Source organism: Numenius arquata, chromosome 1, assembly GCF_964106895.1.
Source record: "Numenius arquata chromosome 1, bNumArq3.hap1.1, whole genome shotgun sequence".
Lineage (NCBI taxonomy): Eukaryota > Metazoa > Chordata > Aves > Charadriiformes > Scolopacidae > Numenius > Numenius arquata.
Genome location: NC_133576.1, coordinates 53,694,185 through 53,714,161, shown reverse-complemented (window position 1 = coordinate 53,714,161; position 19,977 = coordinate 53,694,185). Strand labels below are relative to the sequence as shown.

Genomic DNA, 19,977 nt, shown 5'->3' with positions numbered 1-19,977 from the left:
AAGGGTTTTAGATGCTGGAAGTGTGGTACAACATATTACTCTCACTTAGATATTAATTGTGGAGTTGGATGAAGTCCTTGGGGAGACTGAGTAATTATGACTTTTGTTTTAAACTCTGTTTTAGGTTTTTATGACAAGTTTATTTTGCTTCTCGACTTCAACAGCTTGTACCCATCAATTATCCAGGAGTTCAATATCTGCTTTACCACAGTGCAGCGACTGTCATCAGAAGCACAGAATAGGGCAGAGGTTTGTGTGCTTTAACTTGTGACTTAAGTTACATTGTCTAAACTTCGGTGTGTTTTCCGTGAATCAGCTTTTTAAGAAACTGTTCTTTTTCATTGTTTCTTGGTTTTGGGTTTTTTTTCCCCCCTCACACACGTGAAAGAAATGATTCTTGTTTAAAGATGCATCAAAGTAAGTTTTGGGTTGGGACTTTCTGAATATTGTATGTCTGTTGTCTTCCTTTCAGTAATACTCTAATAGAATCTTGGTAAGTTCTCTCCCATCTAAATAAAATCTTGGTATCCTCATGAAATAACATTTTTAGTGAGGCTCTGTTGGCCCTTTTCAACCCCAGATCCTCCTAGTAATTTCTGAGACTCTTGACCAGTTTCACCTTAACTTGGTAGAGGCTTCCTAAAATTAAGTTGCCACAGAATTCATGCAGACATACCTGAATGAGAGAGACACAAGTCTCATGCTTCTGCCTGGGGGAAAGAATGCAATACGAGCTCAACCCTTATTAGACATCAGGAAAACTATGTGTGTCTTGGGGGTGTGTGTCAGGGAGTGATACTGTGACTATGTCAGCTGCTGGGCAAGCTCCATAGAAATGTATGCTGTTTAATACAGTATTAAACTGTACTAAATGCAACTAAAAAACCTCCTGAAGGTGTAGTTCTACGTACTGTTTTCTCAGCAGCTGTGTTGGCCGTGGCTTATCCGTGGCTGCTTATTCTCATTTCCTCAGTTGTGCTGGCACAGTTGTTGGTGGAGCTGTGCTGTAAACTGAAGCAGTGAGCTGGTCAGGTCTAAAGGTTAAACCTAAGGCTTTTATTTTTAACTGGTATCAGCTCACAGGTTGGAATTTGTGTGTTACGGATAAGTGGTTATGGGACACAGTTAGTCCCGTAACAAGTGAAATACCAGTACCATTCCAGAAATGAGGAAAAAAGTATGTGGAACTGTCAGTAAGTTCCTCTAAACTCTCTATGGATTTACCCTGCTTTCTTAAGCGTGCTTCAAACTAAAGCAGCTCATGTTGATTTCTATCATGGTATGATATTTAATCAAGTTTTGGTGCCGTTTCTTGATATGGTTCTTCCCAGACTGCTTTACTAAACTTTCCAACCACATAGTGTCTCTATTGCCCTTTCTTTGTATATTTCTGTCTCTGTCATTGTGCTTGAAATTTCTTTCATTTTTGCTGAGCAGCCGTTTCTTCAGTTATGCTAACAAGAAGAATGTGTGCTTTCTGTTAGGTTGTTTTGCTATAATCAAGAGTTGGTTGGGGTGGAGTTTTCATACTGTTGTTACTGTCAATTTCTCTTTTGTCAGTTGTCTTATTCAAAGTATCAGTTCCACAGAGCATGTGCTCCATTTTACAGTTCTGAATACCAAAAATACTTATACAATGGACTTTTTTCAGCATGGGAAGAATTGCTTGCATGTGTGTTTTTCTTTGTATTTTTATATCTATATACATAACAGTCAGAGTGTGTCTGTTTTATCTATCTGGATTTATGTATATATACACATATATTTTTTTATATATATATAAAAAATATATACGTACATACATTAAAGAAAAAAATAATATACCTTGCTGCTACTGGTCCATGTCTCTCTTGGGTTTCTCCCAGACAGAGGCAGGCTTAGTCCCTGTTGCCCAGCGGGGACTAAGTAATGTAGTTAGATACCACAAAAACCCTTTCATGCTTTTTTTAAACTGTGCTTTGGGTGCTCTGCAGGAATAGATACAAGCTGTGTGGTTTAAGGTTTTTATTCCCAAGCCTTTCACAGTAAAATCTAATCTTCAAGCAAAAAAATTATAAGCTGTGGTGATCATTTGACAGGCCAAAGAAGAGGAAGAAATTCCAGAGCTTCCGGACCCGTCTCTGGAAATGGGAATTTTGCCTAAAGAAATCAGGAAACTGGTGGAGAGAAGACGCCAGGTTAAGCAGCTAATGAAACAGCCAGATTTAAATCCAGACCTTTATTTACAGGTGTGTTTTGTAGAACTCCTTTGATTTTCCTCCTGCTCCCCTTAAGTGCCCTGATCAGCCTTGCAGAATAGGGTTGATTAGTAGTGAGCAGTGATTGTAATGTGCTTTACTTGTAGCCCATCATTGCTGCAGACTATATAAAAAGCTGTGAATGTAATTGTGAACGTTAAGTTCTGTTCTCTGTTCGCTATAGTTGTATCATTTTTCCTGGTTGTGTTTCTTTTCAGTATGATATCAGACAGAAAGCTTTGAAACTCACTGCTAACAGTATGTATGGCTGCCTGGGATTTTCCTACAGCAGATTCTACGCCAAGCCTTTGGCTGCTTTGGTGACGCATAAAGGGAGAGAGGTAAGTCATTAAACAGGTTATACACACATGTAAAATTATATGAATTTAACCCACCTACTTTTTCTTGTATTGCCAAAGTTGGGGAAAAAAGTGAAATTGGTATCTAGAAAAGAATCAGAGACATGTCTCAAGAAGTCTCAGGAAGTATGACAAGTTGAAGCTGTAACTAGAGCCGTATTTTGAATTGAACTGCTTAGTTTCAATGGGCCAGATTGTGGTGACAAAAATTAAGGCTGCGTTCACATTTTCCATGAATTCCCAGTTCTGCTTGATGGGTTAGTCTTTGATTTGGTGGTAGGCTTCAGCTTTGCATGATCTTGTCTTTGGCTAGACTGTCCTGTGCCCTAGAATGTTAAGTTCCTGAAACCCTAAGGTTTGTGACAGGACTAATTAATCACATGGTGACAGTGGATTATGTATCAGGACCTTATTTTCAGAAATTGTTTGTTCCTTAAAATGAAGCTTTGCATTAGCTTCAAGAGATCAGATTTTATTTTAAAAGTTCCTTTTAACTTCATAGGCAAAACTACTCTTGCTGTTGGTTAGGATGGCAGCTGAACGCAGACCACATCAGTTTGGTTCTGATGGGAAAAATAATTATTAAAGGTGCAAAATGTACCACTAATATGCAGTGTTTTAAAACACATTTTTTTATGATGCTTTGTGTTAGGTCTTTATAGAAGAGAACACCAAGCAGAAATCTGCAGAGGTGCCAGGAGCAGATGTGACAGGATGGCTGGTCAACCTTTTAGTTGAGCAGAGAGATGGATGAGTTCATGTCTGTGTTTAGAGGCACATAACCCCTGTGATGCGAGGGCACAGCCCTCCTTGCTGCGCACTACCCAGTGCACTGAAGGTCCGTTTAGAACCCCCAACCGATGTGCATAAGGGCATTTTGTTTCTCATAACACGTATTTGTTTTTTAAAAAAGTTTTCCCATCTAAACAACTCTCTAGAGACAACCCCACATTTGCTGTCCTCCCAATGTATGTAACCAGTACGTCTAGCTTTACACACATGTTTAACTAGGAAATAATTTCCAGGTTTGATAACTGTAAATGTGCGATGCATCCATGTGAATTCAAAAATTAATGTTTCCTTTAAGGAAGTAGTATCTTTTTTGTTGTTGTAAGATTCTGATGTATTTATCTACAAGGTTGACATGGAAAGTTGCTGAGTATCCTAGCTTTCTATTTTATAGCAGTATTTTACAAAACATTAATTTGACTTCTTGGTTTTTTTATGATTTCCATTAGTTATATGGAGCACCTGTCACAAACTGAATATTGTATGGCTACTCGAGCTTTTGGCCTTTGTTAATGGGGGGGAATAATTTCTGTTTGCACATACAGTTTACTCTCAATTGTTTGTGGCTTACCAGTTATGAGATAATGGTGCGTGAAATTCTGGTGTTCCTGCATCGTGTTCCAAAGTGATGGTGGAATGGGAAGATCCTAAATGGGTGATACCCGATGTGCTAGGGAGCACTTTGAGACACTTTCTCTTACATAGTTGATTTTTAGTTGGAAAGGTTTTCTTACCTCTTAAATTCTGGTGGTGCTAGACCTGGGCTTGTTTCTTCCAAGCCTTTGCACGCATTTGAATCTCCAGTTTCGTAGTTGCTTTGAGTTTGGGGGGAAAAAACTTAATACTGTGGCAGAGTGTTGCCTGAAAGTATGTTGTACCCAGTGCAGGTCTAAAAAGTTCCTCTGTGAAATAGGGCTGCTGGGAGCACAGCAGAGAGACACCAGTGAAAGTCTGTGGGAGCTGGTCTGCATCTGTCAGTACTAGTGCTGAGCTCAGTGGGGCATTACTGTCCCGGTAGATTTCTTCCGTGCAGTACAGCACCTCCTGTAGAGCTAAAACTTACCTTTTTTTTTTTTTTTTCTCATTCTTTGAGGTAGATGAATATTCATTACTGTAGATACTGTGGAGATAATGAAGTTTTGAAAATTTGATAATTTTTCAGGGTGATCCGTAATTTTGTGCTGCTGTGTAAGTATGATAGATTCTGATGAAATACACAGTGTATGCTCTGCTCTGAAGACTTGCATTTTTAGGTAGGTAGTCAGTAAACAGATACAGCTTTATTAGTTCCTTATTTCTTGAGTAATGGTTTTTGCCATAAAAGGTGGCACAAGAGGGCACCTTAGTTTTCTGTGGGTTTTTTAAGTTGAAATACTTAATCTAGAAAAATACTCCTAGAAAATCTTATGTTACTCTTTCAATTCATAGATTTCCTCTTACCACTAAATGCTAATATAAAAGAGGTAAATGTTAAGTACCAGGAGATTTGGGTTCTCTATATGAAAAGGTTAATTAAAAAATAACTATTATGGAAAAATGTAATTGATTTGAATTTGAATGGCCTTTTCTGATGATTAGTAATTGATACTTTTTTTTTTTTTCTGTTGTGGAGGGGACCTGAGTAAACGCACATAGGCTTGTATATGTCTAAGTGGGAAAAATACTGTGGGGGATGAAAACTGGACTCAATATTTGCACTAACACAATTATAGTTCAATCGTAAGCAGAATAATTGAAAGTGGGAAATATGTATTTCAAGTTGAAGAAGTTCTTGAAGCTCATTGTAGAATTTAGTTTCAATGTAGCTGAGAGAGAATGAGTTTTGATGACTTCTGTAAATTGCTGCTTTGTAATGGTGTGACTGAAGACCTTTTCACTGAAGCTGTAGGAAGACTGAGTAGTGCAAGCATCTGATGCCCAGCGCTTTGTGCTACCTCTCCTGGGCTGTAACCTCTCTTCACGGTTTGGTGATGCCAATGCACTAAAAGTAGTGGAGCTGCCATGCGGTTCCCTATGGTGACTGAAAATTCTTGTCTGTTTAAAAACTTTTTTATACCTATGCTAGTGTTTGACACATTTACTTCTGCCATCAAAAATGAAGTATTAAATATGACGTGGAAAGCCGTTCATAAAGCCAGATCATAGTGCTTGGGCAGAGTGTAATCTGTAAAACCTCAGTTCTCATCAGTCAGCCTTAGCGAGATATGAGCTAGTGCTTGACCTTTATTTACCTTAAGACATACAGTAGAAATACAGCAAAGCCTTACAGCTCTGGCCGTATATAGGCTGGATCCAGCAGAGAGGTTATTGTGTGTCATTCCAGGGAAGGGGTTGTAATTTATGTGGGTAGTGTAGTAATGGTCGTGAGTTTTCACTAGATGGCGATAGAGACCTTGAGATCATTAATCAATTAAGACACTTCATTTTTGTCACTAAGTGTTTTAAAGGTTGACTATCAGGTTTCTCAAACGGGTCTCCCTTGTTTATTTTTTTAAATTGTGAGTAATCTCTAACAGGGAAGATGGGGCATATCAGTGTGAATTTGTCAGAATTCGGTGTATTGCATATCACAGGTAGATTGGTTAAGCTTTGGTGTCTTTTGGAAGAAAAGAAGAAGGGCAAACATTTGGGGGGGAGAGAGGGAATTAAAACTATAGCGCTGATCTATTTGACCTTTTTGGAAAACGTAAATGTTTTCCTGTTTTGATCATTAGAAACGCATCAGTTCTTGTTCTTACAATAAATTAAAAAAAAAAACCCAAACTTTTTGGATTTGCAATCCAAATGTTACGTTATCAATCTGGAATGTGTTAGAAGGATTCCTGGACCTTCCCTCCACCCCCTGTGTTACTAAGCGTTTGCCTGGACATTACTCTTGTTGTAACTACAGCAGTTGCTTGCATGGAAAAGTAATAGGAAAGTATTTAATATATTTTTAGCTGTCCTTTAATGTAATTTAACAACTGGAAACAAGATGAGTCGATGTTGTACAACCAGCCAGCTCTGCACTAGCAGGCAGCATAAGGTCATGCCTTTCTAGCCTCTTTAAAGGACAAGTCTTTTGATGAAGTGTCAGTTGTCTGATTTCCCAAACGCAGGATGCCCTCTGCTGCAGGATTTTCCTGCAGGACAGCAGAGTTGTTGAGGGAATTTTATCTGCAGGCAGCTTGGTTGCTAATGGCTGTCACTCAAAGCTGAGGCCTTTTCCAGGTACTTGCTTTTTTCCACGTTGGTTTTCATTGTTGCATATTTTTGCCCAAGCAGCTAGAAAGCTTGCCTTTGAGAGGAAAATAACACATTTGCTGTTTTCAGCAGTACCAACAGGTAGATCTAGTGTTACAGTATGCAAAATAGAAGGGAGAAAGAGGCAATTGGGTTAATTCCAACTTTCTCATTGAGATCCTTTAGATACATTCTCAATTAATAATTAGTTTAAGGCCCTGGCAGTCAAAAGGAAAGAATAAAAGCATGTTATTGCTTCGGTCTGGGAAAAGAATAGATGAGGGAGGAGAAAGATGAAGTGGAGAAAGACGAGCTCATTTTAAAAAAATTAAGCAAGGGTAGGTAAGCAGGTTAATGGCCGTCTATTGTAATTGTCTTCTGTAAAGAAATCCAGGCATGTCTTTTTTTCCTTTTTTTTTTTTTTTTTTTTTTTTTTTAGGTCTTGTTCATCCAGAGACTTTCAGTTCATCAGCTGCTTTCTCTTAATTGCACCTAAAGCATTGGTTATACAGTTTACAAGAGTTGCTGTGTGAATGGGGCAATTGTCAAGACTCCTGGTTTCTTCCATGCTGTTGTATGGGAGAAAGGGGATTGTTAAAACAGGGAAAGGAACCTCCAAAATTCTCATTTAAGCATCCTGTCTATATTTAAAGAGGGAATACAACATCCGTGTTGTTATCCCAACACGGGATAACATCCCAAAAACGTTATATTGAACTTGATGGCAAAAGGCAAGGGAAAGAGTTTCTTAATTGCTTTTAAATATAAAAATGGCAAACCAAAATCTTACGAGAAATAGTGCTAAATTGTAGCAGTGTCCCTAAATGGAAACTGTTGGGGTCAAATCAGTTGTCACTGTTGTTAAATTTATCATTATGTGTGCAATTGTGAGCCAGTGAAAAAGCGATGTACGTTATTCTGCATGTTAATATCCAAAATGAGTTAGAATAGGCATTTCAAAGGAGAGGCTGCTTACAAGCTGAAAATGTGTACTGAGTACCAAGTAGTAGAAAAATTATGGAACATCTTAACATTTGTTGAAATGAAATATTATTATTGTTAGTCAAGTGCATGAAATGACATCTGCTCTGATAAAGACTTTTGCATCTCCAAGGAGAGGAAATGAAACATTTCAATTAAGAAGAATGGCCAGAATATTTTGGGTGAGGAGGAAATTAGTCTGGAAGAAAAAAAAATGTTTTCATTTTATTTTGGGTGGTGTGGTTTTTGTTTGTTGGTTTTTTCTTTTGTTTTGTTTTTTTCCACTGGACAGAAAGCTTTTGTTTAATGCATATTCACTGAGAAATGTTTAGGAAGATTGATCAGACTGAGGTTGATTGTACAGCAGGTCAGATTAATAGAGAGACTTTCTTTTTAGTGGCTGCTTATTTTAAGGTTGTGCTACCATGAGAAAAGTGTGGTGCCTCTTGCTTCCTGACTACTGATTTCCATGGATGGGTTATAGAAATTGCATGGCCCCATGGTGAGCTGGATCAGCCTGGTGATCCGAGTTGAAAACTAACTCTAGGGAAAACCAAATTGATTTCTGTTGGATCAATGACTCAGTGACTCACTGCACGCTCTTAGAGCTGGTAGAAAGGAGGAGGTTGGAAAGTGGGGGGCAGACCCAGTATGAGATGTAAGGGGTCAAGCACGACCAGCCTTTTTTCAGCTCACACCGCACTGTGAAACTGTAGGGTTAGTGTTGATAGGATGAACTTGTGGGGGATTTGGTGAGTTGTTGCTTTCCTTCTGTACTTTTGGTTTTTTTCTTATGGTTTCCTGTCTTGTATTTTGTTCCTATCTTGCCAAAAGACCCAGATTTTGCTTGAGTCTTATCTTAACCTAGCCGACTAGGTAACACCAAGATATTCCTCACCCAAAATTGTGGTAAAATTGATAACCAGGGTACTCTGGGGACCTTGAAGAGCAGGGTCTCTGGCACATTCTCCATATCTGAAATGTAACAGTACATCACCTTGTAGAAGCCATCTGTGTTGGGTGGAGGCTGATACCTCAGGAGGTAGAAATGTCTCTCTGCATCCAGTGGTAACAGAAAGGACTCAGGTGTGAAGTAAAATATTGGGGAATGAACTTGAATCCTGCAACCCGCAAAGTTCACCATGCTTTAGCTTTAGAATAACTGAAGAAATCTTTCAATCCTATCTAGAATACTGTAGGGATTATGGGATTCACAAGACAGGTCCTTTCGTGGTTTTCTTCAGATAGTAGCATAGAGATGCTTCATAAAAGGAGCACAGGAGCTCCACCGTGGAGGTGAGAGCTTTTGCAACATCACAACACCATTTGTAAACTACTTATGTTCTGCTTTCAGACAAATTCATTTTTAAATACCCACTGTTAAGGTTGGAAGAATACAAATGCTAACTGCTGTCTTAATGTTTTCCTCAAGCCTGTATATTTGTTAGCACTACAGGTCTTTGCAGTACGCATTTTCTTAGTTCATTAGTAGCTTGCCATAAAATAATTAGGCTTTTGAGATTTAACAGAAGTTGTTCTTCAGGGTGTGATTGCCTCATTCATTTGCATCATGCATTTATTTTAAATTGGATATTGGCCTGCTCTAGAAACCATGGGTTTGGATACCTAGATGATGGTAATAAAGTTTTCAAAATAAAGGAGACTTCAAATTAGGGGGAAAAAATAATTTTCCTTTTCAAGCACTATTCCTAAGAGTATAGAAAAATGATCTAACTGAAGTGTCTGTCTCCCATGAGACTTAAATAAATATTCATGCTGTCCTTCAAAGATATGACACCTTGATCTCATAATCAAAAAGTTTCATGTATTTCCTGGGAATGTTGCCCACTGTGCAAAAGCTCACCACACATTTTACCCTACAAGCTCTGCTGTTTTCAGGTAATGATTTAAGGGTGGTGGTGATCCTACTCTGACGTATAGGGAGAGGCCAAGAGCTGGGTTTCTTCAGTCTGGAGAAAAATAGTTTAAGGATGGAATTAATTGTGGTTTTCAACAACCTAACGCACAGCCTTGTACCAGGCAGGTCTAGCCCTTTCTTGGGTAGGAGGTTGGGTTAGATGATGTCTAGAGATTCCTTCAAACCAAGATTGTTTTATGACCATCAGTTTAGAAGTTTCTTTAATTCATATTCAGATTTATCGCCAAAATCAGCTAGATCCAACAGATGCAAGAGTAGCAACTTGTCATTTGCAGTGAAGACAAGTAGCAGGATGAAGACATTTCAGCAGTGATACTTGTCTTACTAAGCTGTTTTGATTTCAAACTTTAAAAAAAAAATATCTCTGCTTTGAGCACTTCAAATGCAGGTTTTGCTGTATAGATCAGGTCGTGTGGTCTCTTGCATGTATGTCCTTTCACTGGGCCTGTGCCAAGATTCATTGGCTTAATTTAGAAGATATGCATGAATGGCTTATGCTATTTTCAGCATTGAAATATAGTTATGAGACAGTTGAAGCAGTTTGTTCAAGACATTTATTCATCTGTGGGAGATGGACTGTCTCTACTGCTGCAGGTACAATACCCCGTAATGATGTAGGAGATCTTGGTGGGCAACCTCAAGAATTCTGCTTGCGACAAAGAATTCTTGAGAAATGGATGACGTTTAACGAGCTGGATCATACCTGATGCAGATCTCTTAACGTAAACAAGCACTGTTAGAAGCAAGGATACCTGAAAGTCAGGCATATAGCCTAAGCTAATTTATTCAGTCTTCCTTTGTAGGGAAAAGAGGGCAGTGTCGAAGCTGGATAAAATAAGTCCCCCCAAATTTTAAAGTGGGATAGGTGATTGAAAGGCATGTGAAAGCTTAGCTTGCATTTGTTCTCTCTGTTTGCTTTCCTTTTGGTGGTTATATGTAATGTAATGCAGGAGATGTTGCTGGTGGTAGCCTTGTCTTTAGCTTCAGGCTATGCCCTTTATCAGACTTACTGGGTAAGGTTTCAGGGAGTAGGATTAAATTATATATGTTGGTACCGGCTCTACAATTTGATCCTCTGTGCTTTTGCTGATTTGAGCCACTAGAAACAGTTGTTTCATAAAATCCTATTTCAACACCTGGATTATTAAAAAAAAAATAAAATCCAGTTCCCTATGCCTTTCATGTTTAGTCTTTCATGTTTTCCTAAAAAGCACAAAGTAGTTTTTTAGGTTGTTGAGTGTGGGAAGTTGTTCCCACTTGTGTCACTGAAATGCAGTGCTCATCAAAAATGGGGAATGTCGGAAAGTCATTTGAACCTTACTGTGGGGATTACTCCCTGGCAGTCATTTCTGTGTGAGCTTGTGCTAGTCTTGGTGATTACGTGGGACTGGAGAAACTTTTAAAATGTGGATAATGATGGTTGGTAAGCCCTGGTTTTAAAAAAAAAAAAAAAAAAAAAAAAGGTGCTCTTTTGACATACAGCTTTTATGAATGATGATTCCTGGTTCCTGCTGAGATAGGAGTAGACAGCCATAGCCAAGCAGTTGCATGGATGACTCATCTCATATTGATGATGCCTTGTTAAATTAATGCTTTCTTTCTAATTACTTGCCTTATTCATGAAACCGACCAGAAATTCGAGAGTTTAAGCTATTGGAAGTTATCAGAAAAGCAGGACTGTGTACTAATCTCTGTTGATGAAGTTCAGGGTCATGTTTCCTGAAGTGCCTGGATAAGAAAGGTTTCTATGATAGAGATATAGAAGACCTTGAGGTACAAACACCTTTTTTTTTTCTTTTCTTTTTTTTTTTTTTTTTTTATTCAAGGAAAGTGAATCTGCTGAACAGTTGCCAGGGAGCAGGATAACTATGGTAATCACTCTGTACATGGCCTGTTTTGCCCTTCAGTTTGGCAATCTGAATTGTGTTGTGTGCAGGTTCATTCTATTAGGCAATACCACAGTTGGCACACTAATACTTTATTTTCTGTTTTCTCTGACTGAGTTCAGTGCAAAGAATGTTTTCATTGTTAACTTCATTCTTCTTCCTTGATGCTTTTAATTTTACTGGGATATCAAACTGTCACAGGCTTTGTTGTAATGTAATTTGGAATTGGCATGTGGAAGACTGCCACAAAACCACAAGGGCGTCTCAGCCCTGTGCTCAAGTGTATTGCAACCTTCCTGTTGGTTTTGCTCTGGTTGGAATTTCACTTGTTGAATCTAGAACTTCCTTGGCTGTACCCTTTGATTTTTGAACAATGCAGGTGTAAGATAATGACAGATGTTTTGGTTTTCGTGTGACCTCCTTATTTTCTCCCCTTTCTCTTCGCTGTCTCCCTCAGAACTCAACGTCATCAGCATCTTTGAATTAGGCAAATACTATTTTTGTATTTGCTCAGAAATCTATTGGTTTCTTTAAATCATAATAGCTCCTTTGCCTTGATGTTTTAATATGTATCGTACCTGGGTTTTTGGTTCAATGCCTAACTTCATATTTTTCAACTTAGAGTTAAAAGTAGTCATCCTGGAGCTAAAGAAAAATCAATGAGAAGCCTGTACTTAGACTGAGAACCCCTGCAGAAAGCTTTGATTAGAGAAAAGCTTTAGATCTGACTCTTATACACAATTGTCCATCAGGTGGCCAGTCATTTTGGCATGTACTACTGTATACCACGGATGCTAGAGATGGAAAAAGGTCTATTACATCATGTAGTTCATCTTCCAAAGTATGTATATAGTTACTTCAGCAGAGACACAATTCTTCATGTTGTTGTTCGGAGGTTTTTTTTGTGAAAACTGTTGTCCTCCAAGAAGCAACTTCTAATTTTAATTTTGCAATCATTTTTAATCTGATTGCTCTATGTGATCACTGATTTTTAATAGATTTAAAAATGGAAGACGACCTTGCTTGCAGTAGGAATGTGTTAATTGACAGGTGTCCTGAAGTTCCATGTTCTTGGCAATGGTCCAGGATGACAGAGCAGTAATGATTTAGAAACTGCCATTCCTTCCTGGTGAAAGGATTGGAGGAAATCTGTGAAGTTATTAACTACTTCTGGCTTCTAACAGACTGTGAGAAGATCATTATGGCCTCTAATTAGTTGAGATTACCTCCTTTATGCAGAATGTTTGGGCTTTTCTTAAAATTCCTTTACATGCTGTCTTATGGCTAGCACCAGTTTTTGGTTTTTTTTTTCTCTTCTCTTTAATGTTCTGGATGGTTACTCTGGGGATTTGAGTAAGGGATCATGTTCCTATCTCTGTGTGGTGTAATTAGTACAGCTATTTAAATGTTATCTGGAACCCATTTACCCTATCTGTCAGTTGTTGCTTAGTGCAGTGGAAACGCTTTTATGTAAATCGCAGAACAATACTTCTGACTTGTTAACAAGATTGGGCTGAATTTAGGGGACTGAAACACTTCATCCTGGAATAAAATGTCTTGCTGAATCAAGGGTAGAAGATTATAAAAGCTGCCACTTCTTAAAGAGTGTTATTATGCTGACATATGTATATGTATAAATTGAATTAGCTGTGATACTCCTACAGTGGGAAACTTCCCACCGATTCTAAAAAATCGAGGGAAAAGCTGGCACACGTGTGAAATTTTCTTCCCGATTTGCATGCTGTTTGTAGGTTGGACCAATGTTCCTTGATATCTTTTTGCAGTAGGCTACAACTTCCGTGTCTCTTCAGCTGGTCTTAAAATACTTGGAATTGATGCCTGATGGGGAAGGGGGGCAGATTCTTTCCTTTTACTTCGTTCCAAGTAATTTGTTAATGAAAGTGGTTCCTTCTACAGCTAAGAGATATTTGCACTTTATAGAGATATAATGCTGTTCTGAATTATTTTGATTGCTCTTAGGCTTCTGTGGAAGATTCTGTCCTAATCTTGGCTTATTTTATAACCACATAACAAATATGATTTTTTGCTTCCATTCAAATAAAAACAACGCTCCCTTTTTTCCTTTCCTCCTTTAGTGTATGGACCTTTTGCCGTCTGATACTTTGGTGGTGGATCTTGAACTTTGATTTGATTATTCAAATATTTAAAGAAAATAATTATGAAAGTCTCTCATCTTCCATGTTTCAGCAAGTCATCTAGTTTGGGGTGGGTTTTTTTTTCCAGGAAGATATGCTTGTGACATGCTGACCAAGGGAAGATTAATAAATTGTGGCTTTTATTTGTGTGTCTCAGTTTTCAGCCTGGAGTGTAAGCTTGTGTCACTTTGCTCTGTCATAAATACTGTGTTAAATTACAGCAATTTTTTTTAAGAAACTGTTTGATTTTTTGCCAGGGATTCCTGAGCCCTCTAGTAATAGTTTCAGGGATCCTATTCCTTCTCTGAAAATCGGTGCCAATTTTGGACTGTGCAGCTGTCCCAGTTTCCTTTTCATTAATTTTCACTGTAGGAATAAATGTTTGTTGTCTGATGTTTATTATATTGGCTTATTTAATGTCAGTTCCTTCCCCACATAGATTTTGCTTCATGTTTTTTTTTCTTTTTTTTTTTTTTTTTTTTAAATGGAAAAAGGAATAGATCTGCCAGAAGAGAACTAGATGGTAAAGCAGTATGAAGTGGCATTTATTTGACTATTCCAGAAATGATCCTTCTGTTATTCCATACAGTACTGCATAGCTTTTGGCTCAGCTGGTCTGCATAATAGGGGACAGCCTCCCTGCTAAGCCAAGCAACTCCTTTTTGCTTCGAAGAGCACGTAAGGCATGCATGGTAGTAGATTATCACAATTATCAAGTATCACTAGTGACTTAGTATTTGTCCCTGGCCTTTTCCATCTTAACTTAAGGAAAGCCTGTTTTGTGACTGTCTGTCTGCCCCTCTCTGAGAGGAACTGGGGTTAATAGTTTATTAATAGTTTGTGTTGTACGTGGAACGTCACAGACTTGCTATATGCTTTTGAGCATAAGGTTTTTTTTTGTGATTTTCTGTAACATGATGCTTCTTTCACCATTTAAGCTCTTCAGACAGTGTGTGAAGCAGGCATCGTTAATGGTGTTTTGATTTTTATGGCCTGATAATTTTATTCTTAAATTATGGAAAAAACACAACAAATATTTTGCATGCTTTGCATAACATGGGGGTGTTGGGTTGTGTTTTTAATTTTCAATATTAGTGTCATGGCCAAAAGTTGTGTTTAGGACTACAGTTATATACCATAAAGAGACCAGTGACTCACACTTGTTCCACAGGAGGACTTGGTGCTCTCTGAGGTTCTGAGCCATTGCAGGGAATGGTGGGGGAGATGGAGTTTGGGAAAACCTGAGCTAATATGCATACCCATAATGAAAGAATTCCTTTACACATTTTGCTTTTATCTGCTTTTTAAATGCAATGGACATGGGTGCTTAAATGTTAAATCAGCTGTATTTAAAGTGTTTGGAAAGAGAGTAGTATGAGCTGCCAATAGATTTTTCTTAGCAAGTAATTGATTTCCTTTTTATTATTTTATTTCTGTTTTCCTTTTTCTGTGTTCTCTGTTTCTTCTCAAACAAGTAGTTGGATCATCCTTATTGGTGTGTGCTTACTTGGGGATAGGGGTGGAATGAAGAAGGGAGGAGTGAAATTGTTGATGGGTGGTTCAAGCGGAGATTGATTGTCCAAAAATACTAGCAGCTTCTCTGGTAACTGCAGAGCCTTGAAGTTAAAACTTGGAGACACACGAAAATGACTTTTACCTCAGCATTTAGTTCAGTCAGTGTGTCAAGAAGTTGAATGTCAAGAATAAACCAAAGTGATCTGGAGAAGATAGCCATGTGTCTTCAAGTCACAAAAGTAACCTGGAAACGCCGAATGCTCAGAACTGGTAAAGAGAAATACTGCGTCACACTGAAGGGCGAGCAACTTTGTCAGTCCATCGAGTCCAAAAGTGCACAGGAAGTCAAAAAAAAAAAAGCTTGGACAATTAGTTCTATTCTGTACATACATTTGAAATAGGAAAAAAAAAATTGAGCTCTCTGTAAATCAAACTTGAGAGCCAGTGTCTGGATTTAAGCAAATTCCTTTTTACTGGCGGCTGAGAGAAGCTTCTTATATGAAAATGGGCTTCAGCTGCCTTACTGTGCTGCGTTTGGTACTGGGCTTCCTGGGAAGGAAATGCAGATGGGCTACACGTGAGGTCTGTACATTAGGATGAGAATCACTGCTTGACTAGGTTTGGGTTTTGGGGTTTGTGTTTGCGTTTTTTTTTTTTCCTTTGTTTTTCTTTTTTTTTGTGTGTGTGTTTTTTTTTCCCTATAGAAGAGAGCAGCTGGGTAAGATCTGTGGAAGTTGTGCTTCCAACTCTGCTCCTTTTTTGCTGATGCCTTGTGTTGAACTCTTCCTGGAGGATGACATGTCTCTTGGCACATTTGTTGCCATCTGCTGTTTGTCTCTGCTGATAAGCCTTACTTAGCACTTTTCCTAGGAAAGTGCATGACACAGTTTCAAAAACTGCTCCATTTACCTGTTGCTGTGGGACTGGGCAGGCCCTGTTCTAAATGTTTTCCAGCTGGTACATATCGTTACTGTTTCAAATGACTAACATGAAAATGATGATTGAGGCTACAAGCCTACTACGTAGTAAGCTTTAATTAGTTAAACTGCTTCGTATTCGTTTACTGTTGGTGCTAATGCTCTTGAAATTAATTGGCACTAAAGGGGGTTCAAAGTTTATATGCAATCATTGCTGTTATAATGTGCTATATTACTAGGTAACTTGGCTTATTAGGTGATTTCATTCTCTATTATTGCTGCAAGTTAACAAGGCCAGAGTAATTATCTCATAAACAATAGCTTCGCTCGCAAGACAGATGCAGCCAGACCCTTTCCACGGAGCTTGAGTGCCCACTGTATTTTAGCGAATAGGCACGGGAAGGTGATCTGCTTATGTCACCCAGCAGCAGATGGGGAAGATTCTTAGAAAGTGGGATAGCACACTTTCTGATCTTCTGTTATGCTAATAAAGTTTTTGTGTGAGAACGATAGCAATGTCAATAGCCGTAATCTATCAATGACATCAACCCCTGGCATGTGCAAGCCATCAAAGCAAACGCAGAATGCCTTTGTATGCATAGCTGGACCGTATAAACCAGTTGCTACTAGACTGAAGGTCATCTCTCATTTTCCTAGGATAGACTAAATACCTAGCATACACATTCATTAAATGTTTTCTGAACAGAAGTTGTGATTTGGTTAAAATGTAAAATTTACAGTTGTGGGAATTGCTATACTCCACACAAATTTAACCCCTAAATAGTTTTTCTGTGGCATGCCACTGGTGTACTATAATGTGGCTTATAACAGCGTACAAGTGTCTGGTAGAAGAAATAACAAATTTACTGGGTTAATATTATCTAGTAAGCATAAAGCATTATTAAGTAATTCATATTTAATACCTAAGCTCCTATTTAAGATGGCAGGCCTTATATCAGAAATTAATTACAAGTGAAGATGACCTTCACGAGTGGAAAAAGGCAAAATTACAATGGTGAAACTGTGGAATAGCAGTGTGACTGAGCAGTGCCAATGTGCACTTGTTGGTCACTCTCCAAAATGCTGTCAGGAGAAGGTTCAAGTGCTGAATCTCCAGATTTTTAAGTGTCTTGATCTGGGTTCTGATACTATTTTAAGTCCCTCTTTACAGCCAACATGCAAATCTTTATTTAGGACCATCTTTCAGGAACTGCACACGGCAGGTCAGGTATTTATTCCATCCCAGGAAACTCCTGTTTCCAGGAATGAAAAAGGCTAACCACTAGATCTCCTTAATTTTCTCTTTCTGTCACTTACATTCTTAGAGATTGACAAGAAGTTTAACAGATTCAGAAATGTACTTTGTGGATAGACATGTCTCATGTATGAATTTTAAAGATGTCACTGTGTTTCAAGTGAAAAGTGTGGATAACTACGTTGCATGGTAGATTGCTTCGTATGTTTTATTAGAAGCATCTGCGGAATTTTACAGTGGATAGTTCTTTGTAGCCGTAGTAGTTTTGCCCTTTTTGAGTAGTATCAGTTTACAAGTTAGAATCTGGATTATGTAGAGACATTATAAAGACTTTAAACACTGACGCACATGCAGTGGGTCAACTTCATAGGAATAGTTCTGAATACAGGATTTAATTTTGGGTATTTTAAGCTATGATATTAAATGTAGTGTTTAGGGATTTTTTTGTTGTTGTTCTAATCTTTCGTATTTATAATTATGACATTTAATTCTCTCCTGTAAGAGATTGCAGTTTCCCAGAATCAAAAAGGTGAGGAGTGCAGGAAAAAAATATCCTTATGACTTTCTCGTAGTCACTACTCCTCAGGTGAGGAGTTACAAATGCAGAAGTACAGGGCACTGCAGCTTAATATATGTGCAACCTGCGAAGAGGAACCTAAATGCCCATTTCAGTTGTTTTACACTTTTCAGTAAGGAAGGAAAAGTACAAGTACTTTGTTAAATCATTACACTGTAGATGTGATGCTTCTAATGGTATCTATCAAGTATGACTATTTGATAACATAGAGGGTTCCTCAGCAGTGGATTAATTCTGATATTTCAGCCTTGAAACTGAGTTTCCGTGTTTGACTCTACTAAAATTGTTGGTGTCATATGTCTAATAACCCATCTGCTTGAATGATGATAAAGCCTCCTACTTAGTCTGCCTGCCTCAAGGGAATAATCGAGCAGCCATCGTGACAATACTCCTCTGAGCCAACAAAATACATTTTTCCCTAGGAGTTCCCTTTGAAATAGAAACTATTTTTAAGGCAATAGTGATAGGGGCACTGAAATGAGGCTCAATGAGGAACAAATACCTATCTCCAATTGTCTGTCATGATCAGTGAAGTTTAAAAAAAAAAAAAAAAAAAAAAACAAAACCAAAAAAACCCAGCAACTTCACCTTATTTAAAAGGTTACCACCTATCCTTATGAATAGGATTATATGATGTGTGTTTTTAGGGGGCTGGGCTTGATGACTCAGTCCTGGATTTCTTAGGAGACCTTTTTGCCATGCAGTAGACTGCAGGCTCCTTCAGTTTTGCTCCATAAAATCTTGAAGCAATTGTAATTTTTGGGTTTCCTGCTGTGACAGAGACCATTGCCAGTCAGCGAAGCCAAGAATCAAAATTCTGTAAATGTCTGATGTACCAAACGTGTGTGGTTTGGTTGGGCATTGGTAATTCATCTCTTCCTCCTTTTTCCTCCTCACTGGTCTTACAAGTCCTCTTATGTGATCGGTTCCTTGTGTTTGTTGGTGCAGATTCAAAATCACTGCAATTGGCAGCATAAATAAGCTGTGTTTCAGTTCTTCGTTAACTTCATGGCAAAGGAGTTGCATAGAGGTGGTGGTGGATTTCCCATCATCTGTGTTAAATCAAGATCATATGCTTTGATTCTAAAAATTATGCTGTCACTCAACCTGAATTTACAGGCTTTAAGTAGAGACTATTTAGTAAAATTTTATGGCCCATGTGTTGTACAGGAAGGTCAATAAGAAATCACTGTAGTTTTCTGCCACACTGAAGTCTTATAATTTGTGTGACAGATGAATTGGATAGCATTTGAATGAATTAGATATCTTTGATGAAGGTAATTCTACGTAGTTTTAAGAAGTCATTTGTCGTCAGCCAGAGAGGAACAGTGTATTACCCATCTAGCACAACATAATATTTTTTACTTAAAAATTGTTACTCAGTACTCCCTTAGATTGGACCTTTCAGTATTTACCTTGTTTAATGCTCAGGGGATTCTTTGTTCATTTACTCAATGTTTATAAGAGGTTTCCTGTAAATCCTTCCCAGGCATGCACAATCTAGTATCTTTAGTTTGTTTTAAGGAAATTGTTTGCTATAGTCTACATCTCTGTAAAGCATTGTGCAAGGAGAAAGTGATGCTTTCCTTGTCTCGGTTCAATCTTGAAATGTGTACTGTTTATTATATGGTTATAACTGTGTTCATCAGTTTGTCTGTCTCTGTCCTCAGACCATACTAATGCTTAGGAGGGATCAAATTACCTGTGCTATAATTAATTTCATCTCTGAATGTGTTAAGAAACGTTGTATGCTTTCGTATTTTCTAGTTTCTGGATAGTACCTCATGTTATGAATTATTGAAGACATTTAATAAATTTTCTAAACAGGTAATTCCTAATGAAATAAACAGAAATATCTTAACATTTAGGAATCACTGTAGGTTTTAACAGTTTCAGTGCGTACTGTAAGCTGCCTATTTTCAGGCTCTGAAGTGAAGTAGGAGGTTGTGACCAAAAGATGTGTTGGATTGCAGTTTGTTTAGATACGCTTTCTTGTACAAGCTAGGGAATATTTTGGAGGCATATGTTGGAGACTTAAGAGCTTCTGCTATTGGGATGGTCCAAGGTCTTCTGGAGAGCAGATGTGCCCTTGTGAGGAAGGGTGAATTGCAAGGAGGGGACCCTGTGATGTTGGTGGCTTGAGT

General features: G+C 38.2%; 1 protein-coding gene across 3 annotated transcripts in view; it reads left to right on the top strand.

The window, feature by feature from the left end:
* Window positions 1-19,977, top strand: part of POLA1 (DNA polymerase alpha 1, catalytic subunit) — a 205,437-nt gene that overhangs the window by 35,326 nt on the left and 150,134 nt on the right. For all 3 annotated transcript variants that reach the window (XM_074144632.1, XM_074144623.1, XM_074144615.1), the window contains exons 24-26: window positions 125-249; window positions 2,079-2,228; window positions 2,456-2,578. In XM_074144632.1, the coding sequence (XP_074000733.1) occupies window positions 125-249; window positions 2,079-2,228; window positions 2,456-2,578 (398 nt within the window). The remainder of the gene's footprint in view (window positions 1-124; window positions 250-2,078; window positions 2,229-2,455; window positions 2,579-19,977) is intronic.